The following is a 23638-nucleotide window of genomic DNA, read 5'->3' as shown; positions in this document are numbered from 1 at the left end:
GATATCACAAGAAGACAAACCGAAGCCTAGTTTAGAATGAATGCTCTCTTCTGTAACAATATTCTCTTCTTTTAATCTCTTTATTGAAACCACTTTCTCACACTGCAACATCATTATAACAAGGGAACAGGAATAGAATGGGAAATAATATTTTCATTTCAGTTGGAAATGGGTAAAAATGATTTGTCCAGGGACTTGTAATGTATAAAATACACAGTAATTTCTGTAACAGGAATGAAAGTTCTTGAATCCATACTAATGACACGAGATTGTGCTACCACAGTCTTTTATATTTTCATAAGAAGCCTTCAAGTATAAGAAAATTGGGCGTAGATCTTCAAATGGTTCACAAGGGTGTTCTTCTGTGATTTGGCTTCCCTGGATAATGCTGAAGTGTGCCCCAACAGCGCTTACATGCATTTAAGCGGATTCTCTCCTGGCTTCTTTGAAGTTGAAGGTCTTTCAGATTTCTTGTCTCCATTGACTTTGTTAAGGAAGTTCTGAAGGATTGCTTTCTCTATGGACACAATTGAAAGAAAGGTATTATCAAGTCTACATATCTAGACAAAATGGGCTCCCAAGAATTACGTCACATTAGTACAGGGAACAGGTGAGTCGTCAATCTCTGTTGCAGTTAACTGACCTAAATGCTTTTGAATCTCCACAAGAGCTCCTACAGGCATAAAATGAGGACAACCAGTTGCAAATTAGACAACCATTTTGACCCTCAACAGCCATAAATCATTTTTCCTGCCATGGTCCAACTGCCTATCCCTCATCTCTTGCTTATTTGGGGACAGACTCATTTTTTCTCTTAGTATCTGAAGAGGGCAGTGGGACACAGGAAGGGGAGAAACAGGAGACAACTGCGGTGAAAATCACTGTCGATATCACAGTGCCAGAGAAATAATTGTGTTAGTATAAGACAGGGGTGTCCAAAGTTTTTTGCAGGAGGGCCACATCATCTCTCTGTCACTGTGTCAGGGGCCGGGGGAAAAAAGAATTAATTTACATTTAAAATTTGAATTAATTTACTTAAGTTTTCATAAATGAATATATTAAAGATGAACTTCTATGAATGAATGAAGGTCTTGCAATAGCTCAAGGCCTATAAAAGGCTGGCCTTTCCTTTGCTGCCGCTACTGCATTATAGACATGAAACAGCAAGCAGTGGAGGGAGCCCTCATTCTACAGGTCACGCAAGAGGTCAAACAGTTGCCCTCACACTGAGAGCAGTTGCCTTGGGCCAGTGTGGGCTTCAACAAATCTCTGAAGGGCCAGAGGCTCATTGGAGACTGGGGGCTCTCTGAGGGCCACATTGAGAGGCTTCAAGGGCCGCAAGTGGCCCCAGGGCCGGGGTTTGGGCACCCCTGGTATAAGACATGCATTTTTCAGGCAAAATTCTCATGGACATAAAACATTTCCCTGTGGGGATACAGAACATACAGTTCCAAAATCTCCTTTTTTCCCCCTGACAGAAGGTTTGTGCATTTGGCAGGTGTATGATAGAATTTCAGTGGTGAAGCTTTTACCCATCACTGCTTTTCCATTCTGGGAAAACAAATCCTGCTGAATTTCTGCCTTGTCTCCCTTCAAGCTCTTTTCAAGCTGAATTTCAAGCTCATGTGTTGTGTCAGTGGAGGATGGGGGGAGGAAAAGGACTATCCCTGTGGTTCTTACAGAGTCAGCCAACTAGGACAGACAGCTCAAATAGAGACTGAAAAGTTCCTGAGTCTGAGTAGTTCTGTTGCTGAGCTAAAGTAGATCTGGATCTGACCTGGAATGGAAACAGGTAAGAACTCCATGCATACCACTTTAACCTCCTTAAAGATAGGAGAGAATGCAAATTAATAAATACTGGACTATTGTAGACTGAACAACTTGTGCTGCTCCTGAAATCTTTTCTTCTGCAGTACAGGCAGACAAATATGGATAGGTGAACATTAGGGCCATTACTTGAAACTATAAGTTGTAGAACTCAGAACTGTTATATAATTCTTTTATCGGAGCACAAGAATGAGGAGATAGGAGAAATAAAACTATTCTGCAAATGGAAAAATAAGAACACTTACCAGAGATATTTAAAGGGGGATATTTGGGAAGTTTGTTTTTAGCTTCAATAGTGTCTATGCAAAATTCATTCTATTTTTTTCTCACACTTACCTGGATGAGGAGCTTTTTCCACATATGCTTTAATTTCTTCCGGATCCAGGGAATTCAAGACTGATAGTATGTCAAGATAATCCTTCCCAAAGTCTCTTTGATATGTGCTCAACTGTTTCGTGCATTCATAGTTCCAGATTTGAGCCAGTGACACTGAAGGAACTGTGAATTCAAACCAGCAAGAGATACATAAAGCTGGTTTGTGTAAAGATACAGTACAGTGTAATAAATAAATAAATAAAAATGATTCTTTGCTACTCTGGCTTTTTCTTTGCCCAAGGAGAGAAGCTATTATTTGCAATTTTCTCAGGACAACCACAAAGGGGGAAGAGCTTAGCCCTGTATGTCAGGGTCCTGTTATGGATTGCAACTTTCTAATGGCTGCTATTTAAAAAAAGAAAAGAAAAAAATGGGAAACAAAGGCGAATTTAATAAGGTGTGACCCTTAGTGATAATCATACAATGGGAAAACTAGGGGATTTTCCCCCACAAACAGGAGGGGATACTGAAGGAAGAGTGTGTTTGGGGTTATAAACTGGGTTTGTTTATATATGAGTTATTCTGAACTATGAATTATAATGTTTCATTACGTTGATGTGAACCAACCCTTGCTTTTTTTAGGAAAAGGAAGATGGTCTATGAATGTTAAAAATAATGTAAAAATAAACTCACAGCACAATCTTACCATCTTAGGGCCCAATCCTATCCAACTTTCCAGCCCTGGTGTAGCCATGCCAGTGGGGTGTGCGCTGCATCCCTTGGTGGGAGGGTAGTTATGGAGGCCTCCACAAGGTAAAGGAACATTTGTTCCTCTGCCTCAGGGCTGTATCACAGCTGCACGAGTGCTGGAAATTTAGATAGGACTGAACCCTTAGTGAGCTGGCACAGATGTCCCAGTGCTTTCTCAGAGTGTCTTAAACATGCCATAAAACACATTTGCAACCACTTGTGAGCCAGCAGTGCTGGCTCAAAGGCTTGTGCTCGCCTGCCGATGCTGCATCCCTCGGATCACACCAACTGGCACAGAGGTGTGGAGAGGGTAGTGGGGAGGTGAGGAGAGACTATTTCTGGGTGTGGGAGGGCAGAATAGGGGTGGGTTGGGCCCAGGAAGGGGGAGGGTCGGTGGAGTCTGCCATATCCTAACCCCCTTCCCAACTGTCCCAGCATTATACCAGGCTTCCCAGATTTGCACCAGCTAAATAGAATAGATCTGAGAAGCCCCATAGGGCAGGCTCGGATTTGATACAAGTAAGAGGAAAAATATCCCCTTATCCTGAGAAGACCTCCAGCCACCTGTGCCAGCACAGGTTAGGGCTGCCCGTGCTAAGCGTTACACTTGTTTCCCCATACACCTGGAGTTTTAATTACAATGCTAAAAAATTTTAGACACTGATCTTCTGCCGTATTAAGCAACCATGAGCACACTTGTAATACTCTTAAAGAAAGCAGAGGGGAGGATAAACACCAGTAAGGCTATATCCTGAAGAAGTGCCAATCTTTGTTAAAGTTTAGTTCATTGAAGGTCATGTACAACCCTTCCCCAGTGTGGAGTGCATCTCATCTTTTTAAAATACAGCAAACATCAATATAAACTTCTCCCCACAGAAAAACTATCACCACCACCATATGTGAGGCTACGGTTCCAGGATCAGAATGAATCAATGGCACAGGGGAAACTAAGCATTTTAATTATCTGGTATGGGAAGGTAAAGAGGACTGGGAATAGGGTTCTAACCTAAAGAAAAATTCATGAATCAACAGATTCCTATAATAAAAATAATAATTAATCCTTCCCAAACAGCCTATGAAATATGCCATACTACTATTATTAAGGAATTGGGAATGCTGAAAGCTTTCCCTTTCTCAAAGCTCTACAATGAATCCATATTCCACTTCTCATAACTCTGTGTCTCACACACTACCCACTGAGTCAAGGTGGCTCTTGGAGCACAAGACTCCTTTTCCTAGTTTCCTTTGGACACCTCAGTAGTACTATTCAAATGTGTAAACAGAAGTGACTTTGGCAGTATTGAACTCCAAGGTTTTTACAGAAAATGGGGTTAAGAAACCAAATTCTGAACATCGCGTACAAGCTTCAAAGTCAATGTTTCATCACAATTCACACCCAAAGTTATTCTTACCAGCGCCTTTCACTGGCATATGGCGCTTTGCATTACATCCATATTTCCGAGTAAAGTCCATCAAGTCAGGGGCCAGGGTTTGGGGCTGGTAACTACGCCTGGTCTCAGTATCTGGAGGCTGCGGGACTAACATTTTCCAGTCTGGTGGAGCAGAAGCAGCATCTCTTGAAGCACCTGGAAAGGTTAAACAGTAGTGCCATGGCCAATATCTATCAAATTCTTTTTTTGATCAGAAGAGGGAAAACCAAAATCCAAAGCAAATAGCAGGTGGTCATTTAGGCCTGCACAGTTATTACTGCACTGTAGACCAGTCACCAAAAGGAGTGCAGCTGCATGCCTAAAATCAAATAAAGATCTAAAACATAATTAATGTTGCTCGAGTCTTCAAGCGACAGATTAAAACACAATGTAGAATCTAGTCCTAACTAGATATACTAGAATTAAAAATATAGTAGAATAAAAAACTTTGAGGACAGGACAAACCTGTACAAGAAATTGTAGTAATGATGAACAGGCAAGGAGTCTAAATATGCCTTTAAAAATTCCAACAGGAGCTAGCAATTAAGCCAGTGGTCAGCTAGCAGATGAGACCAATTAGTCACTTTGGCTACTTACAAAAAGGGATGTTACCCATAGCATCAAGCAGAGGATACAAAATTCTTTGAAACCTCCTGAAAAGACTTTCCACAGTTGAACATGAAATGTTGGAACTAGATCCTACAATGTGTTTTAATCTGTGGCTTGAAGACTTAAGCAACATTTTTAATTATGTTTTAGACTCAGCCACATAAACCTTATTTGTAAATAAATATCTTATCGCAAGCTATTTTAGGATTGTGCTGTATTTCAGAAAGGTAAACCATAAGTGAATACACTGATGACAAATGCCAGGTGAGACCAATGAGGACCAATTCACAAAGAAAACATGACACATTGAAACTACAGTTTGAGCTATCACCTCCCCACCCATCTAGCGCTCAACACAACTCACATCCAACATACCAAAAGCAAGTTGAGTAATGAATGGTTAGTAGTGATGCAGTAATGTGTTGAATTACAAAGAAGATTACTGGCCATTTTAAAGGGGTCTGCGGTAGTTGCCATTCTGAAGGCCCCTGCAGCCTCTGGAAGGTCTCTGCAGCATTCAGATATGTTTTGGCACTTCTTGCTGCACTCTGCTGGCTTCCTGAGGGTCTCGGCTGAATTCTTCTGATGGCATGGAGGGTACCCCTTCCCCCGCCATGGTACTCCTTGTATCTAACCCCATTGATCCCATAGGATCAATGGTTCGTTACCTGCAAATTTGCTATCCGCAACAGTTTCCAGGAACCTAACTCTAGTGATAATGAGAACTGACTGAATTTATGATGCAGCTAACAGCAAGACATGGAGCAGAATGGGAAAGGACTTGGGAGACAATGAGCCAGCCTCCCAACCAAGCCTATATTTTAGCTTGCTTCATGTACTGCTGCTTCATCAAACAAGACATGGTACAAAAGTTCAATGACTGGATCTCCCAAAACCATGTTGTTTTTTTAAAGTAAAAAGCAGCTGGGGGAAGGTGGTGATTTAGTTCAGGGTTCTGATCTTAGAGAGACAGGAAAATCAACTTTTACCAACTTAAATTGCCCAGCCAAAGTTTTTATATGGATGTCTATGTGCTTTTTTCCTTCTTCATGGCTAACCATGGCTTTTGAGCAGGGGCCTCTAAACTTTTAGGTCAGAGGGTCATATCAAATATCTGGTATGGTGTTGGGGGCTGGAAAAATAAATAAATTTTAAATATAAAATTTAAATAAATACATTAGAAAGCCTAAGGCCTTCCGACAGCCCAAAAAAGTCACTTCTGTTTTTTTTAGGAAAACCAGGAAGTGATGTTTTTAGGCCTTGAGAAGGCATTCTTAGGTGAGGTGCATGACCTCCCCGGCCCTCAGAACACTGTCTAGATGCAACTGGAGCACATCTCTGGTCACATTCAGTTGAGTGGGCCAGAGGCTTGCAGGGGATCAGAGGCTTGTTGTGGGCCGGATAGAGACTTGTCACGGGTCTCATCTGGCCCCCTGGCTGGGGTTTGGAGACTCCCGCTTTAGAGCACGAGATTTGGATTAGGGCTATGGTAGAGAAGGCACTGCAAGATTAATCTAAAATTCTGCTTTTAATCAAAGACAAAGAAATGTTGGGAGAGCTGATCATGAATGCCCCACATCATACCTAGTTTGGTTGAGGAGCTGGCTGGTGTGTCTTGTTAGAAAATGGGACTGCATGCCGCTTCCTTGTTGCTGCAGTGATTGCGCACTCATGAGAAGGAAAGCGGAAGGAAGTATAGAACTGAAGTTCAACATCTTCATGCCACAAAACAGGCCGGGGTATGCCTCTAGATAAAACACGTCTCTACTGTTTTCAATTACAGAAGCTGTCCCGTACCTTAATGTGATTTCATTTACAGAAATTTAAAGGAAGATGGGAAACCAAAGTCCTTACCTGGTTGTATACCTAAATAATCTGCAGAATATACGGTTCTATACTGCTTTTTCATTGTTTCCTCAATCTCTTGTTTAGTAATAGGTTTTGACCAAGGTGTGAGGTTGTCTGAAACAAGTGATGGTTCTTCTCGAGGCAGCTTCCAAATCAGGAAACGCTAACAATACAAAGAGGGAAAGAAAATAAGCTGATTACGAAATGTATTTTGTGCAATCATGCTTTCCACTCTGATAATGCTTTTGTTGTTTAACAATATTTTTTCTATTGCAAGAACATACCTATGAACAGGGGATTTTTCTCCATTATGCACATTTTGATCTCTTCTATGATAGCTTAATTCCTTGCTTTGATGAACATCGCTTTTTTATATATCCCTGATGCAGCAACTCATGGCTAGGACATTTCTTTGTACAGGCAGCCCAATCCTACCTAACGTCCTTTGTGCCAATGCAGCTGTGCCAATAGAGTACATGATGTATCCCATGGGGGAGCTTCAGGCCCCAGAGGTCTCCTTAGGATAAGGGGACATTTGTTCCTTTGCCCAGGCATTGCCTGCATGGGTTTACTCACATCTGTGCCAGTTACTTTGCTTGCTCAAGTCTGAGTGAACCCAGAAGGCAGATCTAGGCTGGGAAGGGGTTGGTAGTATTGCTACCACTAGTACCGCCCCTTTCCCTGCCCTGTCTCCTCCCCATTCTGCCATCTTCCCTCCCTGTTCCCTAACCCCCACCGCCATTTGGACTTACCCTCCTGGATCTGGTGGTGGTCCTCCCAGGCTGCCGCTAAATTGCAGCAGCACTTCTAAAATGGCTGCCAGCGGCACAAAAGACATTTTATAACAGTGGAACACAGTCATAAATCCATATGTGTGACAGCCCAATTCTGGATAGGTTTTGTGCCATAGGTAAAGGTGTGATTTTTCAGTGATAACAAAAACACGTAGCACTGCTTTCTACTCTTCTTCTTGTTGTAAAAAAACAAAAAAACCAATAAATAATAAATAATGGGCTGGACTGAGGGGAGGGAGATGCATGGGTAATGACTGTGGCTGCATCTACTGACACTATACCACCTATTTGATCTACCTACAACACTTTTTAAGTGATTATAATTTATAAAAATGCACCCTTGGAATAAAAACACATAACACTGCTATCTGCACTTTTCCTCTTTGGAAAAAAAACTAAAATTTGTGAAAAAAATAAAAATGTTTAAATACACCTCTAGCCATAAGTCTTGTTTCTCATGACACCCTATTTGAGGAGAAGCCCTAAAACTAAACTGCCAGAGGCCCTTGCATTCAGAACCAAAATAAAATATTCAACATGACTCAAATTGTGGAATTACAAATGAATGGTAACAAAAAAAGAGCACTGCACTTACATTTGAAGGCTGAGGGTTGTTTCGCCTTACATTTGATGCAGAGCCAGTTCTTATAGGTTCTGCCTTGGAGTAAGGCTTCCAACAAAACTCATCTTTGTATGTATTCCTTCCAGTAGGTTCATCTGCTTGAAGGGGAATGACTTGTCCTCTTCCTGCACGGGCACTGCAAGAAACAGATGACAAGACAATGAAATGTGATTGCATCTGACACCTTTTAATCTGCACCTGAAGTTCTCTCTTTCCTTTTAACGACATGTATGCAAATACAATATGGGTTCATTCATTTGAACAGACTAGATGGGACAAATGTGATTGAACCAGAGATAGGAGATTATCTGCCCAGTCCTATCCCCTACCACTGGCGTTGATGCAGCCATGCTGGAACACACTGCATCAAGTGTTGGGGGGAATCAGACAGCCAGCAGGAAGTAAGTGACAACTTTTTTACTTACAGATTGCCCATGGGCCTCCTCGGACATACACCAGCCATCCTCAGAAAAAGGGGATAAGATCTGGTACATGCTGATGCTGCCAAGATCCACCCCCTCCAGATCCCCTGCTCACAAAATGCCTCCACTGGCAACTTACCGGTGCAAATGGAGGTGCAAATGAAGCAGCTTCTATGCATGCTGCACTGCTGCCTTTTTGCTGCAGCAGCCTGGAAGCCTACTGTTGTAAAGGGCTTTGTGCTGCCAGAACACTAGGTCAGGATGAAGGATGACTTCCCAACAACTACTCAAGGAGAAAGTTGTGGCAGGACCAGGGACAATACAGGCATTCTCAGATGTCTGAAAAATCCACTAACATGGACTGAGTCTGAAGGCAGAGAAGACACTGGCTAGGAGCAGGCAGAAAATATCCCCTCCAGCATTTCAGAGGAGAGATGATACAAAGGAAGGAAAACAGCAAGGAAGAGAACAGTGAGAGAGAGAGAGAGAGAGAGAGAGAGAGAGAGAGAGTGTTTTGGTAAAGTCTGCTAAGAGTGACCAAGATCTCCAGTGGCTGCATAGGAAGAAGTGAAGCTTCTCCCAGATCCAACAGGTAAGGAAGGGAGAAATAGTTTTCTTTAGCCTTATCCCTATGCTTCATCCAGGGCTAAAGTGCCTGAGGGGGACATGATTGAGACATACAAAATCATGCAGGGGATGGACAGAGTGGATAGAGAGATGCTCTTTTCCTTCTCGCATAACACCAGAACCAGGGGACATCCACAAAAGCTGAGTGTTGGGAGAGTTAGGACAGACAGAAGAAAATATTTCTTTACCCAGTGTGTAATTAGTTTGTGGAACTCTTTGCCACAAGAAGTAGTTATGGCATCTTGCCTGGGTGCCTTTAAGAGGAGATTGGACAAATTTCTGGATGAGAAGTTCATTACAGGTTACAACTCATACTAGGTATGTGCAAGCTCTTGGCTTTAGAGGCAGGCTGCCTCTGATTGCCAGATGCAGGGGAGGGTACCAGGACACAGGTTGTGCCTGTTGTGTGCTCCCTGGGGCATTTGGTGGGCCACTGTGAGATACAGGAAGCTGGACTAGATAGGCCTTTGGCCTGATCCAGCAGGGCTCTTCTTAAGTGGGAGGAGGAGTAGAGGGCAGCAGAGAGCTGTCTGGGCAAATCCACTTGAACACCTTCCCTTTTCTCCACTGTATGTCAGCTCTGGCCACAGGAGGACCAGAAGTGCCATACAATCTATGGATCAGGAAAAATCTTGTGCTAATCTTTGAAATGAAGTCTCCAGCACTGGCAACTCTGCTGTCATTGACAGAAATAGCTAGGAGGTATTTACTATAAAAGAAACTGCAGAAGCAGAGCACTAACTAGGGGAGGCAGTGATTGCACATGGAATGAAAGCAAAAGACTTGCCCAGCTCTGTCTGCTATTTGCAGTGGCATATTTGCATGGAAATAATAGGCTGATGTAATCTTGTCCTTTAATAAATATGTGGCAAGGAGACACTGAACATTTGTGGATTTTCCTGCAGAGAGTGATTATTTCACAGACTGGCTTGGATTTGTAACCTTCCATGCAGTACCTGATGGGGAAAGTGACAGATTACAGAACAGGTTTGGCAGCAAACAACAAGAAAGCATGTACAAACAGAAGAGAAGTTGTGTTGCACTCTGTCTAAACAGACTTTGATGTTACCCCAGGGGAAAAAAGTGCTCTAAAGCTACAACTGCTTTTCTTAGTTGTGCCTGACACAACTGCAGGTGGTGAGGAGAATATTTTAAGATAGATGTTAATAAAAGGAGCCAAGGGGCAAAGTTGTTTTAAAATGCCAGTGAATCAAATGACTGAAATTAATCAAATCAGCATCATCTTACCAGTCTGCATTGGGTTCTGTTGTAGGCTTAAAGACAAAATCGTGTTTCATTGTCGACTCATAAGGATCCCACTGTATTCTGCCTACTAAAAACAGTAGCTGTTAAGTGCTATTAATTCTTAACACCTCCTAGCCTAATCAGTAATTGGAGAAATTATGATGGAGCAATTTTCCCTGAAATTTACCTTAGGCTGTAATCCTATACACACTTAGGGTCCAATCTTATCCAATATTCCAGTACCAATATAGCTGTGCCAACAGGGTGTGTGCTGCATCCTGTGGGGGGGGGGGAGTCATGGTGGTCTCTTCAAGGTAAGGGAATGTTTGTTCCTTTATCTCAGGATTGCATTGTGGCTGTATTGGAAAGTTGGATAGGATTGGGCTGTTACTTGAGAGTAACTCAGCAGGACCTATTTCTGACATGCATAGGACTGCACTGTTAAAAGTTAGTTATGGATATAAAAAAACATCCTTACAAGCGAGCCATTTCCTTGAGTTTCCCAGTCTGCTCTTCCAGTTTTCTCTCAGAACCAGCCAACTGACATTTACAGAACCTTTGCAAAGCAACATTCAGGATTCCCTCAGATTCAGTTTAAAGAGACAATACCCAAAGAATTCCCCTGGGGGCTGGGGATAAGAATAGGCCCTCAGTTTGGCTGTACTTGTCCTAAGAGGCGACTGAACAGCCACCAGGTAGATGGGACTCGTCAGCCTGGGAAGGCAGCTCATCTGAGAGAAGGAAAACTCTGATCCCAAACCTCCACTGCCTTGTGGCTACATCCAGTTGTGGAAAAGGCTTCAGGAGTCAACCTCGAGGCAAAATCCGGAGCCAGAGTCCCTGAGGCGGTTCATGGCTGAACACAGTCACGTTCTGGCAACTCCTGCGACGCCGCTGGAACCAACTGTATTGGCCTCTGCCTTTCCATTGGACCATTTCAGCGACGTGGAGAGGGGGGATTTGCTGCATGGGTAACAGCCTATCCTCCATACCTACTTTACCCAGGCTTCGCGCACTGGAGAGGACACTCTGCTCCAGAGCCACCATTCAGAGCGTGACATCATGGTCTTCCGAGACTGAAGGATGCCAACATGACCCAAAGAAATTTCCTTGTCTCTCTAAAAGGGGAAGAACCCCATACATACAAAATCAATTCCAGTCAGGGGATTATGCCCACAGCAATTCCTGAGATTCAAGAATCAAACCAGGCATTATGTGAGAGATCTACATGTGGTACTCCTAAAGTATTTTTCTATTTCTAAAAGCAGTTGTGCCTCCCCCCCCCAATATGTTTGGAATGCCACACCCCATCCCAAACCAAGTCAAGGCCACCTTCTTCTAGAAAAAGAAAAAAGTAAGGAGATTCCATGTGCAAGGTATTGCATGGCCCAGGGTAACTGTGAAGATGAGCTGTGAGAATACCTAGAGGTGTGTTTCTGGTGAGTAAGATAGGTTTACAGCCTACATCTTACTGAACACAATGGACTTACTTCTGAGTAGCAGAAGTAAATAATAGGTAAATAACACCATTTTCAAATACCTCAAAAGAGTCTCTTACCTAGAGTATTGGCAACCTTCAGTCTTGAAAGACTATGGTATCGCGCTCTGAAAGGTGGTTCTGACACAGCGTCTAGTGTGACTGAAAAGGCCAATCCGGGAGTGACAATCCCTTCCACACCGGGAGCAAGTGCAGTCTGTCGCTGGTCTGTCTCCCTGGCTATGGGCCTTCCTTCTTTGCCTCTTTGCCTCAGACTGTTGGCAAAGTGTCTCTTCAAACTGGGAAAGGCCATGCTGCACAGCCTGCCTCCAAGCGGGCCGCTCAGAGGCCAGGGTTTCCCACTTGTTGAGGTCCATCCCTAAGGCCTTCAGATCCCTCTTGCAGATGTCCTTGTATCGCAGCTGTGGTCTACCTGTAGGGCGCTTTCCTTGCACGAGTTCTCCATAGAGGAGATTCTTTGGGATCCGGCTATCATCCATTCTCACGACATGACCAAGCCAACGCAGGCGTCTCTGTTTCAGCAGTGAATACATGCTAGGGATTCCAGCACGTTCCAGGACTGTGTTGTTTGGAACTTTGTCCTGCCAGGTGATGCCGAGGATGCGTCGGAGGCAGCGCATGTGGAAAGCGCTCAGTTTCCTCTCCTGTTGTGAGCGAAGAGTCCATGACTCGCTGCAGTACAGAAGTGTACTCAGGACGCAAGCTCTGTAGACCTGGATCTTGGTATGTTCCGTCAGCTTCTTGTTGGACCAGACTCTCTTTGTGAGTCTGGAAAACGTGGTAGCTGCTTTACCGATGCGCTTGTTTAGCTCGGTATCGAGAGAATGAGTGTCGGAGATCGTTGAGCCAAGGTACACAAAGTCATGGACAACCTCCAGTTCATGCTCAGAGATTGTAATGCAGGGAGGTGAATCCACATCCTGAACCATGACCTGTGTTTTCTTCAGGCTGATTGTCAGTCCAAAATCTTGGCAGGCTTTGCTAAAACGATCCATGAGCTGCTGGAGATCTTTGGCAGAGTGGGTAGTGACAGCTGCATCGTCGGCAAAGAGGAAGTCACGCAGACATTTCAGCTGGACTTTGGACTTTGCTCTCAACCTGGAGAGGTTGAAGAGCTTTCCGTCTGATCTGGTCCGGAGATAGATGCCTTCTGTTGCAGTTCCAAAGGCCTGCTTCAGCAGGACAGCGAAGAAAATCCCAAACAAGGTTGGTGCAAGAACACAGCCCTGCTTCACTCCGCTTCGGATGTCAAAAGGGTCTGATGTGGAGCCATCGAAGACAACAGTGCCCTTCATGTCCTTGTGGAAAGATCTGATGATGCTGAGGAGCCTGGGTGGACATCCAATCTTGGGGAGAATCTTGAAGAGGCCGTCTCTGCTGACCAGGTCGAAAGCCTTTGTGAGATCTATGAAGGCTATAAAGAGTGGCTGTCGTTGTTTCCTGCATTTCTCCTGCAGTTGTCTAAGGGAGAATACCATATCAGTGGTGGACCTGTTGGCTCGGAATCCACACTGCGATTCTGGATAGACGCTCTCTGCAAGTCTTACCTATGCTCGGAAAAATGCTCGGAAAAACCTATGTTCTCTTACCTATGCTCGTAAAAATGGGGCCAGTTTGGACAATGCTGTCTGCTGGCTCCACCCTCTATGCAACAAGGTGCAGACATCCCGCCTCTTCCATTGTGTGGTGATTCAGAAACGCACAGTGACAGCATTGTCTGAAGAGGCCTATTCAGGTCTTGTCTTATGAAGCACTTTATTTAAAAGTGCTTCATGCGGACTGAAGGCCCAATCCTATCCAACTTTCCAGTGCTGATGCAGCCACAATGCAGAGGTAAGGGAAGGCAGGTGAGGCAGCCAAGTGCCCAGAGCTCTGCACGTGGGTTGTGGGTGGCAGTGGCGCTTTTCAAAGGACTCTGGTGGGGAGGCTCTGCCTCACCTGCCTCCCCACCCACCGCACATCCCTGATTTGTAGGCGATGACATCTGACCCCAGCAGCCTGGCCATGGCAGTAGTTTGGCTCTTTGTCAAATATTCCAGAGGCTCGAAGGCTGCATCATGACATCGTTCTCACATCTGGAAGCATCCCAGCCACGCATTGCAGCCCCTTCTCCCCGCAAAACAAGTCCCGCCAGCGCCCTGGGAAGTTTCTCCGGGCCTGAGTGCGCCCAGCTTCTGGAGCCAGGGCTTGGCTGCGCGCTGGCGCCCCCTGCCCTCCCTTCCGCCTGCGCAAAAGGCTTCCTCACCAGCCGGCGGCGCCACCCGAGCAGACCTGGGTCTCCAGGGGGGGGCCATCACAGGGCGGAGAGCGGCGGGCGCCTCCGCCGCAGCCCTGTTAATGGGCGGGAGGACAGCAGCCTTCTCGCGGTCCATGCCCGGCTGCTGGAGAGAAGCGACCCAGCAGTCGCAAGTTGCAACCCGTCGAGGAGGAGGCGCCCTGCCGGCAAGCGCAGGACGCGGTGGACGCTGCCGCCGCCGTTGCCCCGCTACCAGGCTTGTTATTGTGACCAAAGGAGGGAGAAGTTACACCCTTCCTGCCTTGCCAGGGCAGCTCGCGTCTCTCCAGGGAAGGCGGCCTCGAGAGGGCGAGGGCAGCCGGGCGTGATGGGCAACTCCTGGCTCTGCCCTGGCCAAGGGCACCCCCCCCCCGGCCACTTGAACTGCAGGCTCTGCCATGGCCAAGGACGGACACTCTCCCCGAACCGCTTGTGACATTTGCTACCTACCTAGCCCATCTTGTCAGCCGGTGCCCAAGCCTATGCATGTCTACTCAGAAGTCCCATTGTGTTCAGTGGGACTTACTCCCAGGAAAGTGTGCCTAGGATTGCAGTGCAATCCTAGCCACACTTTCCTGAGAGTAAGCCCCATCGAACGAAATAGAACTTACTTCTGAGTAGACCTGGTTAGGCTTGTGCCCTAAATCTGCTAGTCCTGAAAGATCAGAAGAGGCAGCAAAAATTACAAGGATTGGGCTCTAAGAAAGACTAGGGTATGAATAAATGTCTGGACTTGTGTATTCACAGGGTGACCAGATACAATGGAGGACAGAAATATATGTCTAACAATATGTCTGACAACTGCAGTCCTAGGCACACTTTCCTGGGAGTAAGTCTCACTGAACAAAATGGGACTTACTTCTGAGTAGTCATGCATAGGATTGTGCACTAAGGCTGCAATCCTAGGTACACTTACTTGGGAGTAAGCCTCATTGACTATGATGTGACTTACTTCTGAGTAGGCATGGCTAGGAGGAGGCATCCTTATGAGGAAAGGCTTCATATCCTTATGAAGAGGCTTTTGGGCCTCTTCAGCCTAGAACATAAGAACAGCCCCACTGGATCAGGCCATATCCTATGCATGACTACTCAGAAGCATGCCCATTTGCTGTCACTATCCCACTGGCCATAGGCAACACAAGACAGGGGTCCTGCCTATGCTGGAGGGGGGAACATTGCCCTGCTCTTGCTCAAATTTCCTGCTCTATGCAGCTACTGAAGGAACAAATTGTAAAGGGCCAGGAGGGTGTTACACCCTCTTCATAAGAACAGCCCCACTGGATCAGGCCATAGGCCCATCTAGTCCAGCTTCCTGTATCTCACAGCGGCCCACCAAATGCCCCAGGGAGCACACCAGGTAACAAGAGACCTCATCCTGGTGCCCTCCCTTGCATCTGGCATTCTGACATAACCCATTTCTAAAATCAGGAGGTTGCGCATACACATCATGGCTTGTACCCCATAATGCATTTTTCCTCCAGAAACTTGTCCAATCCCCTTTTAAAGGCGTCTAGGCTAGACGCCAGCACCACATCCTGTGGCAAGGAGTTCCACAAACCGACCACACGCTGAGTAAAGAAATATTTTCTTTTCTCTGTCCTAACCCGCCCAATACTCAACTTTAGTGGATGTCCTCTTGTTCTGGTATTATGTGAGAGTGTAAAGAGCATCTCCCTATCCACTCTGTCCATCCCCTGCATAATTTTGTATGTCTCAATCATGTCCCCCCTCAGGCGTCTCTTTTCTAGGCTGAAGAGGCCCAAACGCCGTAGCCTTTCCTCATAAGGAAGGTGCCCCAGCCCTGTAATCATCTTAGTCGCTCTCTTTTGCACCTTTTCCATTTCCACTATGTCTTTTTTGAGATGCGGCGACCAGAACTGGACACAATACTCCAGGTGTGGCCTTACCATAGATTTCTACAACGGCATTATAATATTAGCCATTTTGTTCTCAATACCCTTCCTAATGATCCCAAGCATAGAATTGGCCTTCTTCACTGCCGCCGAAAATTGGGTCGACACTTTCATCGACCTGTCCACCACCACCCCAAGATCTCTCTCCTGATCTGTCACAGACAGCTCAGAACCCATCAGCCTATATGTGAAGTTTTTATTTTTTGCCCCAGTGTGCATGACTTTACACTTACTGACATTGAAGCGCATCTGCCATTTTGCTGCCCATTCTGCCAGTCTGGAGAGATCCTTCTGGAGCTCCTCACAATCACTTCTGGTCACCACTCGGAAAAGTTTGGTGTCGTCTGCAAACTTTGCCACCTCACTGCTCAACCCTGTCTCCAGGTCATTTATGAAGAGGTTGAAAAGCACCGGTCCCAGGACAGATCCTTGGGGCACACCGCTTTTCACCTCTCTCCATTGTGAAAATTGCCCATTGACATCCACTCTCTGCTTCCTGGCCTCCAACCAGTTCTCAGTCCATGAGAGGACCTGTCCTCTAATTCCCTGACTGTGGAGTTTTTTCAGTAGCCTTTGGTGAGGGACCGTGTTCAACGCCTTCTGAAAGTCCAGATATATAATGTCCACGGGTTCTCCCACATCCACATGCCTGTTGACCTTTTCAAAGAATTCTATAAGGTTTGTGAGGCAAGACTTACCCTTACAGAAGCCATGCTGACTCTCCCTCAGCAAGGCCTGTTCGTCTATGTGTTTTGAGATCCTATCTTTGATGAGGCATTCCACCATCTTACCCGGTATGGATGTTAGGCTGACCAGCCTATAGTTTCCCGGGTCTCCCCTCTTTCCCTTTTTAAAAATAGGCGTGACATTTGCTATCCTCCAATCTTCTGGCACCATGGCCGTTTTGAGGGACAAGTTGCATACCTTAGTCAAGCGATCTGCAACTTCATTCTTCAATTCCTTAATAACTCTTGGGTGGATGCCATCAGGGCCCGGTGACTTATTGATCTTTAATTTATCAATGAGGTCTGAAACATCTTCTCTTTTAACCTCTATCTGACTTAACTCCTCGGTCAGGAGGGGCCGTTCGGGCAGCGGTATCTGCCCGAGGTCTTCTGCCGTGAAGACAGATGCAAAGAACTCATTTAATTTCTCTGCCATCTCTAAGTCTCCTTTTATCTCCCCTTTCCCTCCCTCACCATCCAGAGAGCCAACCGCATCTCTGGCGGGTTTCCTGCTTCTAACATATTTGAAGAAGCTTTTATTATTCCCCTTAATGTTGCTGGCCATGCGTTCCTCATAGTCTCGCTTGGCCTCCCGTATCACCTTCTTACATTTCTTTTGCCACAGTTTATGTTCCTTTTTATTCTCCTTTTTAGGGCAAGACTTCCATTTACGGAAGGAAGCTTCCTTGCCCTTCACAGCCTCTCTAACTTGGCTGGTTAGCCATGCAGGCACCCTCCTGGATTTAGTGGAACCCTTCTTTGCGGTATACACCTCTGCTGAGCCTCTATTACTGTTGTTTTAAGCAGCTTCCATGCACTCTGGAGAGATTGGACTCTTTTTACCCTCCCTTTCAACCTCCTTCTAACCAGCCTCCTCATTTGGGGGAAGTCCGCCCATTGGAAGTCAAGGGTTTTTGTTAGAGATTTGCCTGGTATTCTTCCCCCAACGTGCATGTCAAAAAGGATCACAGCATGATCACTGTTCCCCAATGGCTCAGTAACGTTTACATCTCTAACTAGGTCCTGCATACCGCACAATATTAAATCCAGAGTCACCTGACCTCTGGTGGGCTCCGTGACTAGCTGCTCTAAGCCACAGTCATTTAGCACGTCAAGAAATCCGGTTTCCTTATCGTGACCAGAACACAAATTGACCCAGTCAATATGAGGATAATTGAAGTCCCCCATGATTACAACCCTGTCCCTCCTTGTCACCTCCCTGATCTGTTTCCTCATTTCAAGGTCCCCATCCGATTTCTGGTCTGGAGGACGATAGCACACCCCCAGTATTACATCGCTGCACAAGCCTGGTAATTTAACCCACAGAGATTCTACGGTGGAGTCGGACCCACCTTCAATCTCTACTTTGCTGGATTCTATCCCTTCCTTAACATAAAGGGCCACCCCACCTCCAACACGTCCCTGCCTGTCCCTCCTGTAGAGTTTATAGCCCGGGATTGCGGTATCCCACTGATTCTCCGCATTCCACCAGGTTTCCGTTATGCCCACTATGTCAATGTTTTCCCTTGTCACCACAGTTCTCCCACCTTTGCTCGTAGACTTCAGGCATTCGCATAAAAGCATTTGTACACGGAATGCCCCAGGATGGGCTGCTTATTCGCTCCTTTGTCCCCGCATCCTCTCATTGTGCCAAACCGTCTATCACATCCCATCACGCTACCTTTCCCAATTTCTTCTCCTACTCTGCCTTTGTCTTGTTGTTCTCTAACCTCCCCATCCTCATCCCATAGGGATGAGGAGTCCCAAACCGGATGCCCCTCGGCTCCTGTCGGCCTTCCCCCAGGGATCAGTTTAAAAGCTGCTCTGCCACCTTTTTAATGTTATGCGCCAGCAGTCTGGTTCCATTCTGGTTCAAGTGGAGCCCGTCCCTCTTGTACAGGCCCCGCTTGTCCCAAAACGTTCCCCAGTGCCTAACGAATCTAAACCCCTCCTCCCTACACCACTGTCTCATCCACGCATTGAGACCCCTGATCTCTGCCTGCCTAGCTGGCCCTGCGCGTGGAACAGGTAGCACTTCAGAGAATGCTGCCTTTGAGGTCCTGGCTTTCAGCTTCCTGCCTAAAAGCCTAAATTTGGCCTCCAGGACCTCCCAGCTACACTTGCCCACGTCGTTGGTGCCGACATGCACCACAGCCGCTACCTCTCCCCCAGCACTGTCTACTAGCCTGTCTAGACGAGAAGTGATGTCCGCAACCTTTGCACCAGACAGGCAAGTCACCATGTGGTCCTCACATCCATCGCAAATCCCCCTCTCTATGTTTCTAATAATCGAATCCCCCACTACAAGAAGCCCCCGACCCCCCCTCCCCCTAGAAAAGAGACGCCTGAGGGGGGACATGATTGAGACATACAAAATTATGCAGGGGATGGACAGAGTGGATAGGGAGATGCTCTTTACACTCTCACATAATACCAGAACCAGGGGACATCCACTAAAATTGAGTGTTGGGCGGGTTAGGACAGACAAAAGAAAATATTTCTTTACTCAGCGCGTGGTCGGTTTGTGGAACTCCTTGCCACAGGATGTGGTGCTGGCATCTAGCCTAGATGCCTTTAAAAGGGGATTGGACAAGTTTCTGGAGGAAAAATGCATTATGGGGTACAAGCCATGATGTGTACGCACAACCTCCTGATTTTAGAAATGGGTTATGTCAGAATGCCAGATGCAAGGAAAGGCACCAGGATGAGGTCTCTTGTTATCTGGTGTGCTCCCTGGGGCATTTGGTGGGCCGCTGTGAGATACAGGAAGCTGGACTAGATGGGCCTACGGCCTGATCCAGTGGGGCTGTTCTTATGAGGAGGGTGTAACACCCTCCTGGCCCTTTACAATTTGTTCCTTCAGTAGCTGCATAGAGCAGGAAATTTGAGCAAGAGCAGGGCAATGTTCCCCTCTCCAGCATAGGCAGGACCCCTGTCTTGTGTTGCCTATGGCCAGTGGGATAGTGACAGCAAATGGGCATGCTTCTTCACAGCTGTGTGCTAGGCAGGGATATGGTCGGTGACGTTTTTCCTGGCATCAAATTGCAGAGATGGGAAAAACATCTGCTGAATGCCTGCTTTTCACACTGTTGTTGGAAGGATTGAAGCTCTGGTGGGGGAGACATCCATGGGGCAAGTAATGCTTCTTAAGAAAGCAGACACCTATAAAATAGCAAGGACTTTTGGAAGAGAAGTCTAAGTCTGCAGACCTATGCACACTTACCTGGGAGTAAACCCTATTGACTATAATGGGATTTCTGAGTAGATACACATAGGATTGGGCTGTAAGAAAGACTGGGGTATGAATAAATGTCTGGACTTGTGTATTCACAGGGTGACCAGATACAATGGAGGACAGAAATATATGTCTAACAGAAGTATATCACAGTAAATTGTGGATCTACTATCAGGGCTGACTTGATACTTGAGAGTCAGCATAGTCCATTAGTTAATGGTGTACAGATTTCCAGCTTGAGAGACTTCAATTCAAATCCTGCTCTGGCTTGACTGCAGATTCCACTCTGTGATCTGGAGTTATTGTCAACATCCCTCAGATCCCTTCGGACTAAAAAATGGGACTAATCATGGCTTACTTTGTATGTGTCATTTAGGTGGACACCCACCACTGAGTATATATTAAAAATGTAACCCTTGAATGAGACAAGCAGGTGTTTGAAAACACACAAATCATACAGCTGCAAACTTGAGTTGTAGGAGAAGTATTGTTTTCTAACAAGCATTATACAGCAATAAATACTTTTTCGGAAAATATTTTTACTTAAGCCATTTCTGCCCAACGTTGCATATATGCAACAGGGATCAAATGGGGCTGGGGCTGTGGGCTGGGCAGAAATGGGTTAAGAATGTATCAAAGCTCAAACTGGTTGAAATGTCCAAGCCCTTCTCCTCCCACCCCCAGCACTTTATGCTGTGCATTGGCTGAAATGCTGCTGACAGATGTATTGCGCTGTCTCTATTTCCTTGATGTTGCAAAATTGCATGCATTGCGACATTCCACAAAGCTGAAAAGTCACATCTGGCCTTAAAATTTGACCTTATCATGACTCCTTTCTACAGGATAATTCAAGCATGCCAAATAGCCACCATGTGATTTAGTTATTTGGGCAAGCAGGTTGTTTTTCTTTTTTTGCAAAATTCCTCCTTCTAGATGCACCCATAGTTCTCAAAGTGAGAGATGATGATCAACCACATGCTAATAGTTGCTTTGGGGATATAAATTCCCTCCTGTTTCTAGTTATTTTTGTGTCTTGATTTTAGCAGTTGTAGGCTTTATATCCTCCTTCCCCCACCTTTGTACAACATTTGAAGAGAAGGCCCTGTTTTTCATACAGTCACCTTGCCAGAGGTGTTATGCGTTCTTAGGACATGCTTCAATGCAGCAGCAAATCTAACATGAGGCAACCACAAAGGAACTTTAAGATCCTAAGTACAAAATGCCAGTTCCCCTCTTACCTGTTTGTGCTGCTTTGTTCTTGGAACATACCAATGGCAGCCTAACAATTCATTGCTGGCTCTGAAATTGAGAGATGGCCCAAATTACATTTTAATTGGCAAGCATATTTTTTTTAAATAGGCATAAGAGGCATGAGGACATGAAAGGGTGAATGAAAGGGTGCTGGAACATTTTTCTGTACTTCATATATAAAAAGGTCACATAGCACAAACATTGCTTATGTAACATTCCACTGAGCTGATTTCACTACTATAAAAATGCATCAACACTTTGATTCTGCCAAAACTCATTTTGGCATGTTACAATATTACTCTGGGCCCTCTGACTTCAAGGTCTTTATGGAGACATGTGAATTGACTTGCCAGATGCTAATACTGTGTATCCTAGGACTGATCTGTTTGATTGACGTACGTGAGGTAGGAAAAGTAGCATAAGGACTTAAACTCTGACATGTAACAGAACTATATTTATAATCCAAGTCAAAATTCCTATTTATGGCAAAAATAATCATGCAAAACAATATTTTTCTCTTACTTGGAATATTAACACATTTCCAGAACATTTTGTCAGCAGAAAGTCTCTTCAAACCCTTACAGCAATCATATAGCATCCCCTTACTGTTTTTTTTAAAGGTTTTGTTCTCTGCAATTAGACCATCAGAACACATTGTAACTCCCCATCCATTTTCTCTTTGCACTTGATATACCCTTGAATGAATAACTTGGAATCCACATACCTTCAAGATAACAATTTACACTGTCCTGTTTGCATATAATACAATGCATATGACCCATGTCATATGTTTGCTGAGTTCCTGTTTTTTAAATTTAGCTTATGGTTGACTTCTGGGTACAGCACTGGTTTGGGAACAAGTTCCAGCAGCAAGATGATTCTACTTACAACACTGAAGGGGATTCATGGAACTTGCTACCTCCTAAACACATCAAAGCTGAAGCAGAACATCTTAGTAGGCAAGGAACATAGAATTTGCATATTTTTGACAAAATTGCTTTCAAACAAACTAACTCCTGGACTTGTCAAAGGTATATGCTACCACCCCCCTTCTTACACTGGCAAAATCAATGACTACTATACAGTATAGCATAACATCTTTGTTAAATTGTTTTGTTGTATTAACATATTTTTTTGCATAGTGTCAGAATGTATATTTCTCTTATTGGGGAGTGTGTTTTTTTTTTCTTTTGCTACAGTATAGCTGAGCCAAGGAATAGGTGACTTTCTTTGGAGCTCAGTAGAAATGGGCTACCTCAGAATGCCAGATGCAAGGAAGGGCACTGGGATGTGGGTCTCTTGTTGTCTTGTGTGCTCCCTGATCAATTTGGTGGGCCTTTGGTGGGCCATACAGGAAGCTGGACTAGATGGCCTTTGGCCTGATCCAACAAGGCTCCTCTTATGTTCTTAATTCTTGCTAGAAAGAATTATGTTTTTGCCCCTGATGCTCAACTATCAATTTGGAATCCTTGTATCAGGTGTTACTGGGATGAGGCATCTTCCTTATGAGGAAAGGCTACAGCATTTGGGCTCAATGCTCAAAATTCCCATTGAGGCAGGGAGGAGAATACTCAAACCATAGCCTGTCTCCTCTGTTCATTTTCTCTTAAAGTGCATTGGTGGAGCACAGCTAATCTTTTTCTCTGTAATTTTCCTTTCTTAGCTATTAGTTGCCCATGCATATCTCCTGCACCTTCAAACAGCTCTACCCCCTGAAGGCATTTGTTCCTCATCACCTGCAGGGTGTCTCCTCTCAAGTTTCTTCAAATCCTACCCTCCCCTTGCTGAAGTCTCATAGCCTGAGTCATAGGCCCCACTGCAACTAAGCCAAAGTAAGCGTGTATGAACTTGTCTATTCTCCCCCCATTTACCTTGCTACCATTCTCAACCTCTTCCTGTGTTCTCCTGTGTGTCTATTTTGAGCCCCTCGGGGCAGAGGTCTGCCTTTTCTCATACTACAAAGTTTTGCACACATTGATGGTGCTATAGCATTAAGTAGGCAGAAGCCTTTTAGGAATGAAATTGACTAGTACAGTGATTCTCAAACTTTTAGCACTGGGACCCACTTTTTAGAACCTGTCAGGACCCACCAGAAGTGATGTCATGACCTTAAGTGACATCATCAAGCAGGAAAATTTTCAACAATCCTAGGCTGCAATCCTACTCACACTTACCAGGAGTCCCATTTACTATCATCGTTAAAAGCATATACATAGTAGCCTATTAAAAGTATAGAGCTGTAACATTTCCCC

General features: G+C 45.2%; 1 protein-coding gene across 4 annotated transcripts; it reads right to left on the bottom strand.

The window, feature by feature from the left end:
* Positions 1–71: 71 nt before the first annotated feature.
* TEX26 (testis expressed 26) lies at positions 72–21447 on the bottom strand. Of its 4 annotated transcripts, none has more exons than XM_066622176.1 (7): positions 21374–21437; positions 10493–10577; positions 8169–8331; positions 6786–6942; positions 4305–4478; positions 2164–2325; positions 72–517 (listed from the first exon to the last, which is right to left on the bottom strand). In XM_066622176.1, the coding sequence occupies exons 2-7, from the start codon at positions 10540–10542 to the stop codon at positions 411–413; spliced, it is 813 nt and encodes a 270-aa protein (XP_066478273.1). In that variant the 5' UTR covers positions 10543–10577; positions 21374–21437; the 3' UTR covers positions 72–410. The 4 variants fall into 4 exon arrangements, with proteins under 4 accessions (XP_066478273.1, XP_066478271.1, XP_066478272.1 ...); XM_066622174.1 differs by lacking the exon at positions 21374–21437 and adding an exon at positions 14233–14440; XM_066622175.1 differs by lacking the exon at positions 21374–21437 and adding an exon at positions 14233–14440 and having other exon boundaries at positions 10493–10574.
* Positions 21448–23638: the final 2191 nt, after the last annotated feature.

The sequence above is a fragment of the Tiliqua scincoides genome, chromosome 3 (assembly GCF_035046505.1).
Source record: "Tiliqua scincoides isolate rTilSci1 chromosome 3, rTilSci1.hap2, whole genome shotgun sequence".
NCBI classification, from domain to species: Eukaryota; Metazoa; Chordata; class Lepidosauria; order Squamata; family Scincidae; genus Tiliqua; species Tiliqua scincoides.
Note: the sequence above shows the minus strand (reverse complement) of the source record. Positions and strands in the feature narration are given on the sequence as shown.

Bases quoted from the DNA above. Each gene is read 5' to 3' on its own strand.
- TEX26 (XM_066622174.1), bottom strand. From the start codon at position 14,359: ATGGACCGCGAGAAGGCTGCTGTCCTCCCGCCCATTAACAGGGCTGCG. The intron at 10,578-14,232 runs GTGAGGAAGCCT...TACTGTTTTTAG, and splicing joins TCGGGTGGCGCCGCCGGCTG to TAGGCAGAATACAGTGGGAT. The intron at 4,479-6,785 runs GTAAGGACTTTG...TAACCTTTCCAG, and splicing joins TTATTTAGGTATACAACCAG to GTGCTTCAAGAGATGCTGCT.